The sequence below is a fragment of the Boleophthalmus pectinirostris genome, unplaced genomic scaffold (genome assembly GCF_026225935.1).
Source record: "Boleophthalmus pectinirostris isolate CB_2022bp ecotype Guang Dong unplaced genomic scaffold, ASM2622593v1 HiC_scaffold_22, whole genome shotgun sequence".
Classification (NCBI taxonomy): domain Eukaryota; kingdom Metazoa; phylum Chordata; class Actinopteri; order Gobiiformes; family Gobiidae; genus Boleophthalmus; species Boleophthalmus pectinirostris.
This window is the reverse complement of record NW_026571190.1, coordinates 25,369,199-25,391,380: the sequence shown is the minus strand read 5'-3', so window position 1 is coordinate 25,391,380 and position 22,182 is coordinate 25,369,199. Positions and strand designations below refer to the sequence as shown.

At 37.0% G+C, this 22,182-nt stretch overlaps 1 protein-coding gene across 3 annotated transcripts; it reads left to right on the top strand.

Annotated features, from left to right (window-relative positions):
* The first annotated feature begins 1,037 nt into the window (after positions 1 to 1,037).
* Positions 1,038 to 21,696, top strand: pik3r5 (phosphoinositide-3-kinase, regulatory subunit 5). 3 transcript variants are annotated; one of them, XM_055157729.1, is made up of 19 exons: positions 1,038 to 1,168; positions 1,287 to 1,525; positions 10,682 to 10,798; positions 13,332 to 13,447; positions 13,713 to 13,781; positions 14,362 to 14,500; positions 15,536 to 15,605; positions 15,939 to 16,113; positions 16,613 to 16,781; positions 17,432 to 17,500; positions 17,605 to 18,452; positions 18,836 to 18,961; positions 19,060 to 19,191; positions 20,046 to 20,139; positions 20,425 to 20,501; positions 20,578 to 20,671; positions 20,781 to 20,863; positions 20,981 to 21,093; positions 21,167 to 21,696. In XM_055157729.1, the coding sequence occupies exons 3-19, from the start codon at positions 10,699 to 10,701 to the stop codon at positions 21,315 to 21,317; spliced, it is 2,625 nt and encodes an 874-aa protein (XP_055013704.1). In that variant the 5' UTR covers positions 1,038 to 1,168; positions 1,287 to 1,525; positions 10,682 to 10,698; the 3' UTR covers positions 21,318 to 21,696. The 3 variants fall into 3 exon arrangements, with proteins under 3 accessions (XP_055013704.1, XP_055013705.1, XP_020794127.2); XM_055157730.1 differs by lacking the exon at positions 1,038 to 1,168 and having other exon boundaries at positions 1,215 to 1,525; positions 20,984 to 21,093; XM_020938468.2 differs by lacking the exon at positions 1,038 to 1,168 and having other exon boundaries at positions 1,216 to 1,525.
* The last annotated feature ends 486 nt before the right edge of the window (positions 21,697 to 22,182 follow it).

The window sequence follows — 22,182 nt, the reverse complement described above, 5'->3', positions numbered from 1 at the left end:
CTGCCAACAGGAGCCGGCATGATATCTGTTAAGCTTAGTGAAATAATTGGACACTTTTTATGCGTCTTTTTTCATTACCAACGTGTTCGACTAAACACAAGCATGACAGAAAATACAGTGTTTTAGTATTTTTCAGAAAAATATTTAATTAACATAGCCCGTATAATGGGCTACCGAAAGGTTTGTGCCAATAAATAAATACATTTAAAAAATTTAATAAATAATAATAATAAAAAAAATAAAAATCAAATAAAGTTTTTGTGCACATGATATGGCCCCAAACCTGTTGAGCAGTGACAGTAGACAGCGCCATCTTATGGCTTTAATAAGTATTTCAGTTACTACGTTACATATTGTTTATTATTTTCACTTGATTTTATTAAAGAAATTCACAAAATTCTACATACATTAAATGCAATTTAAAGGTGCACTTTGCACTTTGTAACTTTTCTGGTAGAGTTTTCGCTCACTGCTCGTCTCCATGGAGATACTATTGCTTTGTCTGGAATGTGCCACAATATGGTTTTAGACTAATCTTTTCCAATAAAAACAGGCATATGACAGCACCAAGCTAAGTTACAGGACAGACCTATGGAGAGGTGACCATGCTCGCAGTAACAATGTATATTTTGAACAATAAAAACAACTTTAATTGAATAAATGCGAGATGGATATGTTTAATGTTGTACTGTGGAATATTCCGGACAAAACAATAACATCATCACAGAGACAAGCAGGTAGCAGACTCTCCCCATGAAAGCTACATAGTACACCTTTAATAATTTATCATAGAATATGTATGGTTTCTGACCATCATAGTGTATGTCCAGGGTTGACCTTTTATAGCCTAGAGGTAAACATAAAAGGTTCTACAGGTTTATACTATCACGTTACCATACAATACGTATGATACAGAATCACGTTGTGTCTATTTAAAGAAGGGGAATTCATTGTATTAGATGCAAATGATATAGGCAAACTCATAGAGAGGGCGTAGTTTCATATGCATAGGATGGCAGATATTTGTATGAATTACAGTAACCATTGACAAAATAGTGAACAAGGTGAACAAAGCCACTTCAGTCCTGAGCGTCAAAATAGCTTGAAAACAAACAAGGCAAACAGATGACTTCCTCTTAGCGACTTACATCCCTTCCCACATCCACATGTAAGCTCATATGTTTAGTGACAGCTCCAGACGCCCCACTGTGGAACATACACGCACAAACTCAGCCTCTTCCTCATTGTGCTCACATGCACTGCTCTCATTCACTTCCTGTTTGCAGGGTTTTGTGCGTCGGCAGGAGTACGAGATGCAGCTGTGAAACTACGAGCACCAATCCACCATCTGAGCTCACCGTTTCACAGATCGAGAGTGTCCAGGATGTGGCTAAACCTACTAAACCCCGTTTGTGTACGCTAAGTGAATGGTGTTGACACAGTAAGCGTGTGGAGGCTGGCAGCATGTTGCTTAGGATCTTCAAGGCATGTGTAGAGCTGATGGATACTGCACACTGAAGAACAGGTAAGAAATCAGCCTGTATTTGTCTCTATTGGACTAACCTGACACTGCACTGATAGAGGATTTATAAGTATTGCTCACACTGTAAGCTTATCTCTAAACTATTACTCATCATTTTGTTCTAGTGGAGAACCTTTTGTTATTCTTTACTTTTTGGAAAATTTTAGTTGTAGAGGGTTGAATAAAAAACTTAATAAAAAAAATAAATAAATATGATAATAACTTAACAAGTCATACAACTTGTTAAGTTATTGTCATAATTCCAGCTCAACTTCATTAACAGTACATTATAGAGGTTTTTTTGGGGGGAAGTCCTGCTTCAGTGTGATTGTATCGGAGGCATAATGACATTCAGTATTATTGTCTATATTTTCTCCAATGTTTGTAGTTATTTTTGAGATCTGATTGGTATTATGTGGTATCTCAAATTGCGATTTTTGTAAAAAGTTATCTAAATATGCTACAATTAATAATTAATCTAATCACACATTTACATGATTTTATATTAGCACAAATGCTATATGTATGTACTATATATATTTGTTACTGCACGAGTGAACATTTTGCAAGCTGCACTAAGAAGTTTTATCTGCAGACTGAACAAATCAGACAATGAAATAATGTCAACAAATATGAGATTCAGTGCAATAAGCTATCAGTCCAATATGTGGAGACACTGGTATGGTTGTCTTTTAAAAAACATAAATGTTTGTTGTTTTGTAATGTCACTGTCCTTGTCTGTTTTAAAAATGGGCCATGAGTCCAGGATAAAGATGATGATGATGATGATATATAAAGCTAAAGCCAGCATATTTGACAGGATCACCACATTGTTTTTCTGGTTAGTGTAAAGGAGTCAACCAACCAGCAAAATGATGCCATCCTCAGCACTTTGAAGTTGAAAATGTGTGATATGGTTATTTAAAGGCAAACAGGAAGTAAAACTCATGATTTGAGTTAGATGACATGTATGTCTTCCTTTTAAATGCACATCTGTCAGTGGTGATATAACACTGTACATATTAGGATCGAAAAGTGCCCACTCTTGTGCCCAGTCTTAGTGACGGTTGTGACGAAGCGCAGCAAAAACAAAAAAAATATTTGCTATGATCTCCAGAGCAACAGTGAAATAGTGTAGTGCAGTGTAGAGTTTTTGTCATGATATTGCATGTTCTTGTTATATTATCCTGCCTGTTGGATGACAACACAGTGTTAAAGTGCAAATACAGGAAGGGTTCATCCGCGCTTCTTGGAAATGGCTAATTACTCAATCTGCTCTTATAGGCTATTCATGAGTTCAACATTCAACACTATCTCCTATTGAGAAAGTCACACGCCCAAACTTTCAGTAGCCACACCACCGCAACATGTGTCATCTGTGCAGTTGGCATTTACACCCAGTGGACATGACTGTTCATAAAAATTCCAAGAATAAAAAAAGTTAAATGTTTTAGATTGTGTTGAAAGTAGTTACTCTATGAACTTGACTCACGTTTGATGTTTGTGTTTTTTGTGTATTTATTGAGTTTGGAGAGAGGGGTTTTTGTTTTGTTTGTCATTTTTTATTTTTGTTAGTTCTTCATTTCAAAAAAAAAAAAAAAAAGAATCAGTTACTCTACTATCCCATAGTTCCCCATGTTATTCACAGCTCAGCATCCTGTTTGTCTCTATGTGGCTTTGCTATCAGATCACATCTATGTTTTCACCTTTGACTTTCACTCTTTGATGTTGGAACCACTTTGATGTGAGCGCGCCTGCTAAGTTTGCACACCACCTGTTGTTAACAATTTTTCTCAATTCGATAAAAATGTGTTATGCAGTTATCTGCTTTAGGGGGATTTGTTGATTAAATTCTGCTTACATTCCTGGAAGAAAAAGCCTGTGTTGTCAAAACAAGAGCTCAGAGGCGTACACGGGTGTTTATAAGATCTGCTGTTAGGTGATTAATATTGAGAAAGAAGTTAATATTGTTTCCATGTTTTTCATCCAAAAGACTTGTTTTGCAATGGAAATTAAATTTTTTCTATGAAGTGATTGCTGTAATTCAATAGATATTAAAGGTCCTATATTACACAAACTGACTTGTGAGCTCTTAGTCATGTTATAATGTTGTCACCTCTTCAAAATCATACCTGGAGTTTGTTTTGTTTTATTCACATATTTGAATAATCCTTTACTAATAGGCTGTCTGCATCTCCAAAGCTCAAAATGCTCTGTTCCCCCTAGTGATGTCATGAAGTTGTAGCTTTCAAGTTAACATCTATACTTTACCTTTACCTGTTTAGCAGAGACGGGCAATTCCAGTGTTAGCATTATCCAAATGATTTTAGTGAAGGTGTATGGAGTTTAAAAACACAGTGGAGCACTTCCTGTATTTACACATGACATCACAAGGTGGAACACGGTGTTTTCTCTTTGAGAGAAGAACTCAGCCTAAATATGCAGGGTTTGTGTGTTAAACGTGTGAATAAAACAAAACAAAACTCCAGGTAGACTTGTGATGAGGTAACAACATTATAACATAAATAATAATAAAATAGCCTAATATGATGCTTTAATTAAGTAACAGAACTTGTGGAGCAAAAATAAAATGCTTTAAAAGTTGACTTAAGAATTTTTTAGAGAAAAAAAAAAATCACAATTAAGGGTTTTTAGATGTTTCTGATGAAAACTACTGTGTGCAGCTTTTATGTAAGAAGAAATTCCCCCTCTCAAATGTAGGGCAGTTAAAGTATCTGATACAAAATGAAAATACCTAATACTTGAACTGAAGTAACACCTGGTTACTTCTTTCCACTGAGTAATGGATTTATTCACAGAAGGAAAGCTCATTCTTACAAGTACAGTGATACAGTAGCTGCTTTCCACAGCCAAAGAGGAAGACAAAAGGAAATATTGGACTCAATCAATTTGAATAGTCTGGGAAAACAACAAATACAGGGCAGCATAAACACAGACATAAACAGGCCGGTGCATGGGAGTAGATGAGAGGCTCCGATCACAGAGCCACAATGGGGAGGCACCTGCTTCCTCCATGGGGCAGGATAGCTCTCATCCTGTCAGGAAGCACTTGGTAATGGGATCAGTGGATGGGAAGCGACCCAGAAGGAGACTGAAGGAAAACATATGAGACAGGTGGAGAGTTAGTGCCAGGATCTAGAAGGTTCTGCAAGGACAGTTCAGCAGTTTCAGCAGTACACTTATGATAGACAACGCAAGGGATGTTGTGTGCTTCTTCGTAAGGTGTGTTTATATGTCCTGGTTTGGTCCTAGTTTAATCCTGATGTATATTTGCTTTGATCCTTTCTAGTCTTTGTTTAGGTCTGCTCTAGTCCAGGTTTCATTCTTGCTATAATTTGATTTTTTTATTGCATACATTTATTTCAGAACATCATCAAATGCAGAGTATAATGGAAAAAAGAACTTTAAATTTATTTAATCCTACCCCCAGTTTGTTTTCACCAGCTTTCATAAAGTAGCAGCATTCTTTATGTAATTTATTATAATACCAGTTTTAGAGTTGATGTGGTGTTTTGTGTTTGTTTGTGTGTGAGTGCACGACCTTAATAATACATAATCTGCAGCAACAATTTTGCTTTAGAAAGTGTGGTAGTGACCTTATTGATGTATAAAGTTGAGCTATATCATTTGCTGTATATATTATCTTCACCATATCATACTTCAAAAATGTAAAATACTGTTAAAAGTACTAATTCACATATTTAATTAACATTTGGAGTTATTTTTGAGATTTGTTTGAAATGATGTGGTATCTCAAATGATGTGGCACAGGTGGGACCAAGTCGTTGTTTTGCAAATCTCAAGTAAGTCTCAAGTCTTTGACCTCAAGTCCGAGTCAAGTCCCAAGTCTTCTGCTTTGAGCTTCAAGTCATTTCAAATCTTTAAACCAAAGTACCAAATATAGCTTAAATTTTTGCAATTTATATGAATTTTAAGATAAATCATACTTTAAAAAATCATAGTATATATATATATATATATATATATATATATATATATATATATATATATATATATATATATATATATATATATATATATATATATATATATATATAAGACTAGAAATTAATTTAGTTAATTTTTCCTTTTTAAACGTCTCCTCAAGATCTTGAATCATCATGGTTCAAGTCCAAGTCAAGTCCCAAGTCTTAGTCCATATCATCAAGTCAAGTCTCAAATCCTAAAAATAGTGACTCAAGTTTGACTCAAGTCCAAGTCATGATTTGCAAGTCCCATCTCTGTGTGATTGTTGTAAAAAGGCATCTCAATATGTTTTTATTCTCATACCACATGATTACATTTACAGTTCTGTATTTCCTATCAGCACAAACAAAGAGCTGACATTCTTGATGTGATCACCACATAGACCTGTCACGATAATTACTATATTGACTTATTGTTCACTGAACTGGAACTATATTCCTTGGAAGTCAATATTTATTGTGAGGGAAATGTTTTGTTATGTTTTGGCAAAATGATTTGATTTAAGGTGTTAAAGTTTGAATTACTCACTGCTATGACTCATTACAGATGCAAACTAAGAACATGAAATGATTCATTCTGCTATTTATTTATCGCAGCTCATTATTTTTTAATGGCATTGCAGATTTAGAATAGTTTTTGTAGTTTAAATATCCTTTACAGTTATTGTGTCAGTCACATAAATTAGTTTCAGTATTATCTTTACTTCATCAATTAATTTTTTATCGTGACAGGTCTATCACCACATGCAAAATTATTCTCCATTCTCAACACTTGGAGTTTTTCAGATGCATGTCTGTGTGTTATTCTAAGGCAAACAATATTGGACCAATCCCACAAATCTCACCGCTTTAGAAATTGTGGAAGTGACCTCGTTGACGCACAAGACTGAGCTGTGTGTCCCCTTTTGAAACTTTCAAATTTTGCAACACCACTGGACGTCAACAACCAGTGGGGTCATGTTGGATTTTATGTTTTTCTTTCTTCACCTCATTTAAAGTCTTGTCCTCTTTATTACTTTTACACGTGTCGCTTTAACATCCTACATAAGTCATAACTCCCTGAAATATTAGTTCCTTCCACTTTCTTTGGGCTCAAGTCCAGATTTTCCAACTGGGACAAAGACCGGAGTCCCCGGCCTAGCACTCCCCCTATTACTGAAGGGGACTGGGGACACACTTTAGACACAATAGCCCCTATGAGAAAAGCTATACTAGAAGTCCTGTTTATACCTGTAGTGCTAATGCTATTGTTACTCAAAGGTAGAAGTAGGAAAAAGAGCAAAGAAGCGGAATTTGTATGAACTTCCTGCCCGGGTTAACCGTCTGTATGCATGGATAACTCTGGAGAACCTGTGAAGGCTCTCAACAGAAGTGTGAAACTCACAAGTTTACAGGGGATTTCCCATATTTTCATCAACATAATCTCTTTAGTCATAAGGAGACTCAAGGGGGCGTGAATTTAAAGCTGCACTCCGTAGCATTTCTAGTGGAGGATGTGCCACCTGCTTGTCTCCATAGAAATATTATTGCTTTATCTAGAATGTTCCCCAACCTATCTATCTACACTACATTACGATTCAGATCCTTATTCACAGGAAGGATTACTGAATTTTTGAGCAGTAGAGACACCCATAATGAATAAATGCTAGATGGATATGTTTAATGTCATACCATGGAACATTCCTGGCAAAGCAATTACATTTTCATGGTGACAAGGAGGTAGAAAACCATCTACCAGAAAAGCTGAGCAGAAAGTAAACAAAGGAAACAGGTCATTGTAAAACTACAACACATTTTGATACCTCATAGATCTCTGTATGACTGCACCGCAGATCTTTGAGGAACTGCCCAGTTTCTTCCTGTTAGTCACATTTTGTGTTTCCATGTAAAGACCAAAATTGTGTTAAACGAAAGTTACAAAAATACATTTAGACCACCCAAATATAACGTGGGGTTTTGTCTCTTACTATATTTTGTAGTTTTATCGTATAACCTCTGGTGGTGCACTTTTTAATTTCCTCTTTTGATTTGTTTGCGTGGTTTGGATAGCTATTTAAATCAGGAAAGCTTTCTACTTTCTGAAGGCATCAAGAAGATGTTTTAAAAAATATCATAGCTACAGCAGATTGGTCTTTAAGGAGTAAGTAAAGAAATAAATTAAATAGTTTCTTTTTCACTTTTTCATTGTGGCTTAAAGGTGCACTATGTAACTTTTTGGTTGGCGATCTGCTTGTTTCTATGGAGATGTCATCACTCTGCCTGAAAAGTTTCACAGTATGATATTAAACAGCTCTGCCTTACATTTATTCAATTACAGGTGGTATTATAGCTCAAAAATACCTAGAAAAACAGGCATTCTGACTGTGAACAGGGTTGTCTCTCCACAGATCTGACTTGTAACTTGGTCTGGTTTTGGTCGCCATGAAGATGGAAAAGTTTAATGCCATACTGTGAAACATTCTAAACAAGTAATAACATCTCTAGAGAAAAGCATTCGATATACCCTCCAATAGAAAAGTTACACAGTGCACCTTTAATGTGTAAATTTAGAAAATGAACGTTAGAGTATGGATATTTTGTTTATAGTGCAACAGTACCTTTCCCATTTGTTTTATATATCCCCACGTGGTGTTTATTTGGAAGTAAACAGTGAATGGGGCTTCCCTGTGTCTTAATATGCAAGCAAGATGTGCTCAGATGAGAAGTGAAACAATCTGGATCCTTCTCAGCAAAGGACTGTTTAAACAAATTTATACAAAATCTCAGCTTTTCTTACTGGAAAACAAAAATTATAAATAACTGTAACTTATATATAGGATAATGATACAATGCTAGAACTATATTACAGACAAAACTATATTAATGATACACATTTTCCTCTTGTTTATAACCAAAACTTAGTAGTAGTAGTTACTACGTTAATGATGCTTTACAAGAGTTTTTTTTTTTTTTTTCTGTGTATTATGGGTTACTTATTTTGGGTGTTGGTACTGTTGATAGATTAGATCATTGACACCATTTAGAGAAGTGGATCACAACACAAATAATATATCAGATAAGAAAACATATATGGCTTTCTAATCACCACCAGATCTAAACTAAAACCATGACAGGTAAACCATGACTTAAAGGTGCATTGTGTAACTTTTCTGGTGGCTTTTCTCCTTGGACATGTCATTGCTTTGTCTGGAATCTTTCACAGTATGGCATTAAACTTTTCTATCTCCATGGAGACCAAATCAGACCAAGTTAACAGGTCAGATCTGTGGTGAGGCAACCCTTCTCACAGTCAGAAAGCCTGTTTCTCAAGGTTTTTTTGAGCAATAAAACCACCTGTAACTGAATAGATGTAAGATTGAGCTGTGGTTTCACTATTACTGTTTATCATCTATATTTTCTTGAGCAATGTGTCATACTTCAAAATGTGTTATTATTAGGGGTGTCAAATTATCGCGTTAATTGCGATTAATTAATTACAGTCATATTTAGCGCGTTATGTTTTTTAATCACGTTAATCTCATTTTTAATCTCTAACTTTAGTGTTTCTGTATGTGAGTTTCTTTATTATAAAACCTGTTTTTATGTGTTGTTGGGACAACAACACACACACACACACAAAACACATTTATACATTTTTTTATTTCGGTAATTCCCCTCATTGCCGGAAAGCCGCACAAAACGCGCGCAGTAACAGTGATGTAAACGTCATGTTAACGTTGGCGGCGTCAGTCGCACAATGGACGAGGTCGAAGAGCCAGTAGAACAGAGGCAGCAGCGCACAGGGAAAAACACATTCGTGTCTTGGAGATTATTCTCCCGACATGAAATATAAAAGAAAATAACAAATATAATATCGCCTGAAAACAACCTGCATAGGCTCATGATGTCTGCACTACTGTCCTATAGTGACCTGCCACATGAGGGGACACGCACACAAACACACACAAACACACACACAAACAAACACACACCTTCATCATCGTCATCAACCTGAGAACGCGCGGACCACGTTTCCTTCCGTAGACACTGCGCGGACATCGCTGTCCTCCCGTGAGCCGCGTGTGGATCGTGTTTTCTCGCGTACGCGGCGTAAACCGCGCTTCCTCCTGTGCGCCTCTAAACCAGAACTAACACCAAGACTAAAACCAGGACTAAACCAGGACTAAACCAGAACTAAAACCAGAACTAAAACCAGGTCTAAACCAGGTCTAAACCAGGACTAAACCAGAACTAAAACCAGGTCTAAACCAGGTCTAAACCAGGTCTAAACCAGGACTAAACCAGGACTAACACCAGGACTAAACCAGAACTAACACCAGGACTAACACCAGGACTAAAACCAGGATTAATCCATTCCAGGACTAAACTAGGACTAAAGTAGGTCTAAACCAGGTCTAAACCAGGACTAAAACCAGTGATCTCATATAGAAAGCATTTCTCTATCAATAATATTTTTAATATGGTTAAGGAAATACTGGACTTTTTATTGTCTTTAAGTAGACAAAAGTTATTATGTTCAGATTTCCTCGTCTTTGCTACTTTACAACAAACAGTTTCTTATTCATGGAGACTTGGGCTCAACAGCCAATTTGGAGAGATTTGTTAAACAATAAATGACTTTATAAAGTCACTTTTTAAATCTATATTAGTCTTTTGATCTGCCACAATAATGTAATAATGAATTTAAATGAAAATACCTCAAATTGAAGGCTTTTCTCAGCAATTTTTAGGTGAGATTAAAATGAGATTAATTAGATTAATTAATTACAGATCATAATTAATTAATCTCTCAATTTTTTTAATCGCATGACAGCACTAGTTATTATGACAGGGATAAAGCATAAAAGTTGTCCAACAGAGGAACCTCCATACCAGCAGAAGGAGTTTGAACCACTGTTTTATAAGGTATATGCTCTGTAAATATTTATCTTTTCGGACTTCCAGGATGTTAGTGATAAAACTGTAGAGTAACTGTTGTTTGTTTTCCCTCTTATGCTCTGATCATTTTCATATTGAGCTGATCATTTGCATTCAGACCAAACACAGCATCCAACAGGAGTTCTAAGCAAACTGTAAAACCAAGATAAATAATTCTGTGGAAAGGGCTGCCAGGGTGTGTACAGGGGAGGCTCAGTGTGTTGTTCTTTTGCAGAGGCTGAGCTGGTGAAGATGCAGCACACGACATGCACAGAGGACCGCATCCAGCACGCCCTGGACCGATGCCTGGACGGGCTCAGGCAAAGTCCCACCGCCGCTCACCACTGGAACGGTAACACACTTTACACACACTTTACACATGCTTTACACACACTGTATATGGTTTTTGGGCGACAGTATCTCAGTTGGTAGAGCGTTTGTCCATCATGGATAGAGCGCTAAGAGATGGGTGAGTGGTTCCTTGATGTAAAGCGCTTTGACCATTTACCATTTTTGGGAACATTAAACATCGACCTATTCTCCTTGTTCTGCCTTGCCCACTTTTATCCCTAAATGCCCCTAAATGGCGATTTCTTGTTTATTATTTTTATCGACTTATCTAGTTACTTATTTTCAGTATGTTTTAGATGGAACATTCCTTTTAGGGGTCAATATTTATACTTTTTTTAGCACTAGTGGGGAACTTTTTGTTATTTTTCTGTTCTACAATTTGAGTTGAGGTGTAGAGGGTTGAATAAATAACTTCTATGACTCATTATAGTTGTAAAATAATTACTAAGATGTTCGGTTCTGCTATTTATTTGTTTCAGTTCATGTTACCATATTATAAGCTTAGAATAGGTATTCTGATATTCGATAAGTGTGGTATAAATTTGTTTCAGTATTACTGTTCATCTCTTGTGTTTTATTTAGCAATATATCATACCTCAACATCATGTGACTTACCATTTTCTTAATGAATTTTTTTTTCCTTATCTGTGCTTAGAGCTTATTATTGGGATATTTTTTGTTTATGATAATATTTGTGATTTTTCGGTATTAAAGGGGGAATGTGTTTATTTCTATTTCTGCTGAACAAGTCTGCATCCATCAGAGGCTGCCACAGACTGTGAAAGACCTTTAGTACAACGGCCAATACCACGTCCCTAGGCTGGAGCAGACAGGGACACTTCTCTGTCCGCTCAGACAAAGAGTCCGAAAACTCCTGAGTCAAATGAACTGAACATTCATTTTAAACAAGCATGATAATGATAAACAACAGTGTGTGTGACCTACTGAAAGCTCTCAGGGATGTCTTCAGGACACACGAGGAGCCGCCTTGCCTAAAACACAGCGTTTTCAGTGTGTTCATAACATCCCAAGTCTGAGACAAAGAGAATAAAGAAGCCTTAGTGCACAGGAATGTCATAGGACTGGATAGGACAAGCAATCTGACTTCTTCTTCATCTTTCCCCTCCATCTCAAAATCCCACATCTGAACATGGGTGGACCTCTTTGCCAACTTGTGCACTGCCCTAGTCATGTGGTCAGTGACCGCAGAGGACCGCAGACCCTCCTCCTGCTGCCTCAACAGGTGCAGGACCATAACAATCTGAGGGATACCAGACAACAAACACACTTTAGTGTTCACTGGTCAACTGTTTGGTTACTTTGTTAATGTTAAAAACATTACTAATGCATTCATATTGTAATCCCCGCAATAGGCAAAGACATTATACCTGCCAGTTAAACCTTGCTGATACTTAAGACTTATGCCATTTGAAATCCTGCAAAGATTGAAAAGAATTACTTCTCTCTTTGTAGACATAATTCTGCAATTGATTATAAATATTTGTTAATGGTATGAGCACATCTAAGTACAGTATATATAGACCTACACTAGAATGAGATCAGAAATCTAGATGCCGAAACAAAATGTCACTCATACTGACTGACTGTCACTCACAACGACTGTTTTCGCTTCACTTTTTGTTTTTTCCTAAAATATCTACCTGCAAATGTGACGATAACGTGTATTTTTATAGCCATACTACATGTATGAAGACAGTTGGTGTGAGTCAGGCTGGTAACAGTGGGGCTGTGACATTGAAATATGTTTTTGGGGCTGGAGGAAACATGTGAATGAACCCACAGCTGGGAGGAAGTGGTGTCACCAACCACAGTGTGAGGTCGATGTATAACAAAAGATACAGCAGAGTGTGTTATCAAAACAAGCGTTCAACAAACTCGCCGCCAGGGGAGCTCCAGAAAGGGAATTTGCATTTAATGGAAGTGATAGAGGAGCCTCAAAAGTTCTATTCATGAGGTGAAAGTCCAATGCAAAATAGAGCTGCCATACACTGTAGATAAAATTACCATTGTAAATACATCTGCCAGGGTTAGCCTTGAAAAAGAGATTTTGATCGCAAAAACACCTGGTTAAATAAAGGCTAATTTATGAAATGTAAAATCAAGTCAAATTATTTCTATTATACCTTGAAATTTTTAAATACATCTTAACCAAATAAAAGTAAAAAATACTGACTGGTGGTTTCTAGAGGGAGAGTATTTAAAGAAATACATTTTTATTATGAATTCTTTATTATTGAAAATCAGAAAAAGTTGATTCATGTTCATGTTTTGTTTTTTATGTTAAGCTTAGATTGTTATAAAAGGCCTTTTGGTATGTGTTTGGTATTATAAACCAGATATCAAGTAATGATTATTAAAATGGACAACGGTTATTTTAATAGTTGACAAGTGATGATTATTCTGATTAAACGTTACATAATGACCACTATAACTTTTACGTCATAGCATTTTTAAAATACTCTATCTTTTTATCTTTTTATTGACTGTCTCTTTATTTCTGTGTTGTGTTTCAGTGCTGATGTGTGCGGCCGGGCAGTCGATGAACCGCTGGAGTTTAGAGGAGCTAGTGAAGAGAGATCCGGAGAACTTTATCATACTTCTACAGCAAATCCTCAGGAAAACCAAAGAGGTTAAGCCATTTTATTAACTTTTTTTATATAAGAGACAACTAACTTGTGTAATGCCACAATAGTCGGACACAGAATAATAATGTTACTACTTTACAACTTTACTTCCCACTGCTTTTGGGACATTTAAATTTATAGCTTTGTGGCCTTTGCGTGTCTATCTATCATTTTTACTGTCACTGCTCGTGCGATGTTATTATTTGTGACATGACTTCTGTTTTATAGTTTGCATGTTTAAAATAAAAATACTTCTCTGTGTAAATGCAGGTTCAGGAGCAGTGTCAATATGAACTCGTGGCTCCACTCGCCATCATGTTTTACTCCACTTTACTTCAGGTAAATATTCCTGGGTTTCAGCTTTCTGTTATATGCAACGTTTTGAGAACTTTTTCCTATTCAGAAGATATAATATTTTGTTTTGCATTACTTATGGCTCTGGCAACAGTCTTGGTTTTTCATGGGTAAGTCTGTAACAAAAAATGTGACTATTGTATTCTCGAAACCTAAGAGAGATTTATGCTGTGTGTTATGATGGTTTGGGTCACAACAAGCCAAAATCTTATCCAAGTTTAGTGTTGGCTTTATTTATTTTCGCTTAAAAAGGATGTGAAGGATGGTTTCCAGAAATCCTTGTGGTCATGTGGTAACCTTTATTTGAAATACACAAGGCTCTAAAACCGTGCAAGATTAATATTTCTACTGTGCAAGACTGTATGAGATAATAAACTACATCAATACAAAGAAAGTCACACAGTTTAAAAGGAAATACCATGGAAAAGTGCAGTTATTCGGAAGCACACATTTTGAAGAGTTGTGTTAAAACGAACACAACCACATACTGAAACAGAAGTTCATCTAATTTCACACATTTTTCGCAATAAGACATGTTTCAGTTTGTTGTTGTTGTTATCCCCAGACTCCATACTGTCCCCCTGACACAAATCTGCTGCAGAACGCCATGGAGGTATTCCGAGTGTTTCTGACCTGGCCGGAGCCGTACTGCAGTGTGTGTAAAACCCTCCTCACCACACTGGAGCTGGAGCTCAAGGTCCCAGGTAAGGTCTAATGCCACTGTTCACCCTCTTGTGGACAACAGAAGAACTGCATCAGGTCAATATGTACAACAGGGGTGTCCAAACTTTTTTCATCAAGGGCCACATATCTAAACACAGACGAAGCAGAGGGCCGATTGAGGGCTGTAGTCTGATGCTCAGTACAGGGAATAATTGAAATGTGTGCATGTTTAACACGTTAGAATGGGGCATCAGTCTTTATTCATGCTGACATCCTTAAAACCACACACTAAATATGAAATATTAGCTATATCAAGGTAGATTTTCAAAAAACATGCAGTAAAAAAAAATTTCAATTGATGCAAGGTAATTTGGGTCAATTCACCTGGAAGTCTGAGGGCCGCATTTGGCCCCTGGGCCATAGTTTGGACATGCCTGATGTACAATATGTAATACAAATGCAAATTATGAGGACAAAGCAAAAATAGAAGACAAAAGCTATATTAAAGGGTGCATGTTATGTTATTTTCTGATCTATGTTATAATGCTCTCATCAAAAACATACCTGGAGTTGTGTTTTGTTTCATTCGCACAAGTCAAACACACAAATTCTGTATAATTCTGCTTGAGTTCTTCTCTCAAACAGAAAACACTCAACACACAGGAAGTGCTCCACAGTGTTTTAAACTCCATACTATTTCACTAGTTAGTCCTGGAATTGTCAATCTCTACTTAACTAAAGGTAATTTGAAAACTACTGCTTCATGATATTACAAGGTGGAACAGAACATTTTGAACTTGTGAGATGTACTCAGACTAATAATGCAGGATTACTCAAATGTGTGAATGAAACAAAGCACAACTCCAGGTATGTTTTTGATGAGGTAACAACATTCTAACATGGCTTAAAGCTCACAAGAGTCAGTTTTGCATAATATAGGACCTTTAAACATGAGTTTACATTTACTGTTAAAGGAAGTGGTATATAGGTAATTAAGTTGTACTTACACGGACATTATGAAAAGTGGCTAAATAAAACTGCACTTTGTTCATCTTTTTTCATCTTTTTTTCTACAGGAATATCTTTTCAGAGACTTGTCAGAGAGGAGCAGGGTCTGAGCACGTCAAGGCACTGTTCCAAGATCATGTAAGTTTTAAAATGTATTCAGAAGTTGGAATATTTTTTATGAAGACCCGTATCTCTTAACAAGACTTCCAACTACAGGATGGTTACACCTACCAGAGTAAGCTGTAGAATAACAAACTACTGACATTAATATACAACTACTTTGTTTGTATTATACTTCTGCTTTTTGAACAATGCGTTTCCAGTCAAGAGTCAGTATCGAATTTCACAGCTCAAGTTAAAATACCTTCAGAAGAAAAAGGAACCTGATAAACTTGTTACATTATTCTCAAAATTGTCATAAAAAGTCCCTGTATGTTTGCATGACCCTGAGCACTGCCAACTGTGTTACAGAACTGTCCTACTGATGAACCCAGGTGAGGTCCCTGTAGATTTCCTCTCAGTGGCCGAGCAGCTAAGTCATGTCCAACATTCACAAAAAGACACCAGCATCACTCTGATCAAGCACGCCTTTCAGGCTGTCCTGGGAACCAAGTATCCTCTGCAGAAAATACATGCAGCTCTACAGGTAAAGCCCCATTAATACAATACATTAGCAGTTGCATAAAAGACACTGGGTGATAAATTATCTATATAAATATTGATAATTTACGTGAATTGGGATAAAATCACATTTGAGGTGCATTGTGTAACTCTTCTGGTGGAGGGTCCGACGAATGCTTTTATTTATTGCTTTGTTTTTAGAATATCTGATAGCATACTGTTAAACATTTCTGTCTTCATGGAGACCAAACCAGACCAAGTTACAGGTCAGATCTGTGGAAAGGCAACTCACTCACAGTCAAAATGCATGTTTTTCTTGGCATTTTTGAGCAGTGAAACCGCCTGTAATTGAATAAATGTAAGGCAGAGCTGTTTAATGTCAAAATTCCAGGCAGAGCAATGACATATCTATCGAAACAATCAGGTGACAAACCCCTAACCAAAGTTACATAGTGCACCTTTCATTTTATGGCATATTGTTCAACCCTATAAAATACTAAAAACTGCTGTTGTTGATTCTACAGGATAAAAGTTTGGCTGAAGTGGATAAGATCTACTCGACAGTGAGTGACCTGTTGGAAACTGCTGCGTCTCTGAATGATCCAGAACAGAGTCGGACTCACGTGGTGCAGGGACTGGAAGCTCTAAGGGCGAGCATGAAGATCCCGTCCTTTAACAGGAAGAAGTGTGATGGTAAATAGTACATATGCATAACTTTGCTTTCAAGTTCCTGTTTGTAGATGTCATTCTGGTTATTAACAATTACCAATTCAGAAAAAACGCCATCTTTTGAATAGCAAAACCAATAAGTTTTTTTACCGTTGTCAGTGAACAAAATTCACAAACTAGGGACTTGCTTTGGTGTTATGGTCCAACATTAAAGTACACTTAACACATTCATATATTTTTCTAATTATAACTTGGTTTGGTGTGGTAGTACCTGTGGAAAATATTTACATTATCTTTGCTTTACATCAGTTAGGTGTTGTAGGTTTGTGAAGAAAAGAAGAAAATAACACGTTTGGCTAAGTAGAAAGTTCTAAAATAGAATACCTTTACATATCATCAATGCCAACCAAAATACAGAGATAATTTACATGCAAGGAAAGCACCTTTCCACAGATCTGACCTGGTGTCACCTGCTTGTCTCCATAAATAATCCGCAATAAATAAATTAGTTTCCATACTGTGGAAAATTCCAGGGAAAGCTTTTATATTTCAACTGAGACAAGCAGATGGCCAACCAGAAAAGTTGCATAGTAAACCAAAAATGTAAAACAAAATGCAATATTTACTTTTATCCATAGTAATGTAACTAACAGATGGCTCATCTTTCTTCTAAGGAATGCTGCAGACGTTACCACTGCCAACAGCCAAGTGCCACATGTTCTACTGGGAGAAAGACAACTTCGGTAAAGCAGCAAATGAATGCTCAAAATATTAAATTACACTTAAGACTGTACTGATCCGCAAGGGAAATTATTTGTATTACTTATTAATTCACTATGTATTTCAGATGTCCTCAACACTCTCCTGGACCACGACAGCTACACTCCTTCAAACTGCGATGAGGAGGAGGAGGACGAGGTGGAGCTGGACGTGGACGAAGTGAACGTGACTGCGTTCGACCTGGACGACAAAGAAGGGGTGGAGCTAATGAAAGAGACCCCGCCACATGGCACAGAGTTACCTGCACTGATGCACGAGCTCAGATCCAGCTACAGAGCTTCTACTTTCTCCACCATCTCCTCTCTGTCCACAGCCTCTAAAGACTCCATGTTCTCCACTTTATCTACAACATCTGAATCTTACGCTGCATCACTTATGTCTTCTGGAATTGACAGTGACTTTGAAGATCTGGATGATTATATTTGTCAATCACCCAACGCGGATAAGTGTTCTCCAAAATCAGGGAACAAAACTAGATTAAGCCAACATTTTCAAAGGCTGTTCAGACCCAAGAGCCCTAGATTACTGTACAGGGCGAAAAGCTTGGGGAACACTGAATCCAAAGACCTTATAGTTGTGAGAGAGAAGAGGTCCAATTCCTTACCACAGCAGGTTCACTTGAGGAGTTTGGAGACGCAACTGAACACACAAAACCAAGCACTAAGACATGTCTGTTTTAGAAGGAGACCCATTCTCAGCAGTGATGAGGATAGTAAAAACACTACATTGAGGGTGGTGGTCTTTGGAGCGGACCATGTGGCGGGGAAAGTGGCACGTGCCTACAGCAGCCTGAGGATGAGAGAGAGCGCGTGTCCTCACCTGACGCGCGAGTTCAAACTCCAGTTTTATTTTGTGCCTGTAAAGAGAGACATTGCTACTCAGAATGGTTGTGAAAAGGGAACGCCACCAAGTCATGTAAGTGTTTAGATTGATACAGGGTAGTAGATGGGAAGGACATAGGGGTCTGTTGTCCCGGGCCCCAGGGTTTCGGCTGTAATATGGGCCTTTTAAGATTTAACAATTTCTATCTACCAACATTTTGAGTTTTTTTCCCCCATTCTAAAGATAAACTGTTTTGTTTTAAATTGTTAATGGCTATGGTTATGATCCTAATTTTTCATAATTCTGAAACCCGTGGATATTAAATCTGGAAGAATGAAACTCCAGCCTGTGCACAATCCAAACCCAACTCAGTGAATTCATCCAATCCATCTTTATCCTACGTGTTTCCACCTCTGTAAAAGACGAGATAGACTTCAATGATGACGCTGGTGTTTTCTTGTGACTGATGTGTGTAGGATGCGACTCTGATGGGAACAGGGAACAGCACCAATGACATCGCTCACCTTCTGGGAATGTTGGATCCATGGTACGAGAGGAACACCCTCAGTCTACTCAACCTGCCTCCAAATGTTGTCTGCCAGGTAGTCACTATGTAATTACTAACTAACTATAGTCTAACCCAATGCGTAACGGTAGAAATCCTAAAGTTGATGTGTGCATTTTGTTGTTTTTTTCACAGCAAACTTCAAAGACGGAATCAGACTCCTATGACAGCTCATATGAACAGCGTTTGCCTATTCTCGCTGACCTGGTGCTATATTACTGCAGATATGCAGCCAGACCAACCCTCATCCAGCTTTATCAGGCTGAGGTTAGGAGCTCTTTTACACTTGCCTCCATGGGATTACCTAAAAAGATGGAATAGGATTGTGATTTTTTTTTATTGCTTTTTTGTTGCATTATAAAACTGAACTGCTAAACATCTTTCTTTTATAGTTATTTGTACCATTGACTGTGTATCTTTCTACTGATCTAATTTAAAGGACCTGTGTTATGCTATTTTCTGATCTATGTTATAATGTTTCCTCTTCAAAAGCATACTTGCAGTTTGTTTTTGCTCCATTCACGCATGTTTAACACACAAACCCTGCTATTTAGGGTGAGTTCTTCTCACAAACAAAAAACACTCCACCTTGTGATGTCACGTGGTAATCATATGGTGGTAATAGAGGAAGTGTGGTTTTAAATCACTGGATTGATTTGGATGACTTTAGACCTGGAATTGCCAATCTCTACCGAACTAATGGTAAAAGCTGTTTACATGAAAATTAGCACTATGACATCACAAGATGGAACAGAGCATTTTAAGCTTTGTAGATGTAGACAGACAGTGTGAATGAAAGAAAACACAACTGCAAGTATATTTTTGATGATGTAACAGCTTTATAACATGGATTAAAGTTCATAAAAGTTAATTGTGTGCAGTGTAGGACCTTTAATTGTAACAGTTGCTTTACAATATCAGATGCTCAAATTACAACAATGGAAAGAAAGATGTTTTGGATACAGTTTACATGCATCAGCACAAATCGTTTTTCTAATCCTGTTGCAAAATGGTTGAATGCACTGCTACTTAAAACATTGTGCTACCAATATGTAGTACATAATAATATTAATAATAATGAGCAAACCTTTATTATATATCTAATTATTTTTCTATCATAGTTGACCTTCGCGGGTGGAGAGAAGAGGACTGAAGTATTTGTTCACTCTCTGGAGCTGGGTCACGCTGCAGGAACACGAGCGATCAAAGCCATGGGTAAATTGGTTGTCCTTAGCAACAGCTCAGCAATAAATATAGCTCAACTAAACAATTTCCATGTAATGAAACGCATCATCACTTTCTAAGTTCAAAAATGTAATAATTTAATGGAAGGACATCTGCTATTTCAGTGCTATGATTCACCCTGCTTCTTGTTTTTGAGTTTCACTTGTGTCACCAGTTTCACACTTTGAGTTTTGATCCAGTATTTTCTGCTATTTTAGCAACAGTCAAGACTCATTACTTCACAACATCTAATTCGCTGTTACTCTCTCCTTTAAGGTACAGCCAGTAAACGCTTTGGCATTGATGGTGATAGAGAAGCTGTGCCTTTGTCATTGGATATGGTGTATAACAGGGTAAGAAATGTTGTTATTACCAATCTAAAGTACATAACCATATACTCAATTTAATGACCATTTTCTGCTCATTTAGGTGGTTGTTAGTGGGAGAAGCCAATGGAAAAGAGAGCGCAAAGTCTGCACCTCAGTGAACCTAACCAAAGCATGTAAAAACCCAGAGGAGCTTGGTATGTCAAACATCAGTTGTTAAAAATCATAATTTTATTTATATATGGTAGTTTTATATGGCGTAATGTGTGAAACTGTTAAAAGTACAGTTTGGTGTTTCTTTGTCAGACTCAAAGATGGAGTACCTGCAGCTCTCAATGACTGAAGTCATAAAGAGACAAAGTGGGAAAAGCAAAAAGGGTTTTAACCAGGTAGGCACTGAAACTACAGAGGGATTCAATCATTAATTATTAACATAAGATGCCAAAATTATAAAGAAACATGCAATCTCAGACCATCTCTAACCATGTATTGTATTTCTTTGATAGCAGCTCAGTCTGAATGAGGTGAAGGTGGATAAGGTACAGATCACTGGGGAAAATAACACATTTGCTGTGTGTCTGGACCAAGATGAGAAGAAGATTCTGCAGAGTGTTACCAGGTGATGCTCAAATGTGTATAATTTTTTCTCTGCACACATAGATGAATCTGAGCTAAACCAGACCCTTTCACAGGTGTGAAGTATCCGTGTGCTATAAGACTGACAGCTCCACTGACTGGACACTCAGGAGACCCAAACCCTCCGCTCAGATCCAGCCCCTGCACCCCACCTTCTGTTCCCTCCTCTGCTTGCCCATTGTCACCTTCAGCGGAGCTCTTCCCTGAGGTGTACCTGGAGACACACACAGACTAGGACTATAAAACCTTAAAAAGATGTCTGTTAGGTACAACTGTACTGTTTCAGTCAATTTATGTTTTATTCAAAGGTTGAATCACTGTCAAATAGTATCATTTTCTACTATGAAGTGATTTGCTGAAACCGTTAAAGTAGCCGAGTTTTTTAAATGAAATCTCTTGAAATGTAATGTAGGAATGAGTTCAGTGCACATGTAAATCTGTAAATTTTGTACATAAACTCTTAATGAGCTGAAAAATTTGGTTTGCACAAGTCCTCAACAGTGGAAGGTGTCTGTATTCACTGACATTAAAATACATGTCTCCACAGTGATGATAAAATATTTTATTAAAGAATGATTAAAATTAATCCTGATCCTGATTGTTATTATTATTATTTTTTTTATATTGTTTTAAGAAAGAAATTCACTTCACTGATAAAAGTGTTACCAGCTGATCATATCTAGGTTACTTACAGTAATATCTCGAAGGCTGTGCCACCATAAGGGAACGTTCAAGTCATTCAATTACAGTTGCAGCACTTGTGTCCAGCAGGGGGCTCTGTTGGACTGTATGTGAGAGCCTGTGACCAAGCGTCGATAACATTTTTCAAATTCATCCTCATGATGTGAGGCTATTGTTTAAAGGCATCGTATAGTGTTTTGTTGTATATAATATATGTCCTTAAATCTTATTCTTATGTCTTTTTTATCGTATTCATATGAAGTTATGAAAGACCTTCATCAAATATAGTATTCAAATATAGGTTACTGTAAACAATTATCTCTTATATCATTATGCACATGTCGACAGACTACATTTGATTGATGGATATGTTTATGAATAATCCTCATTT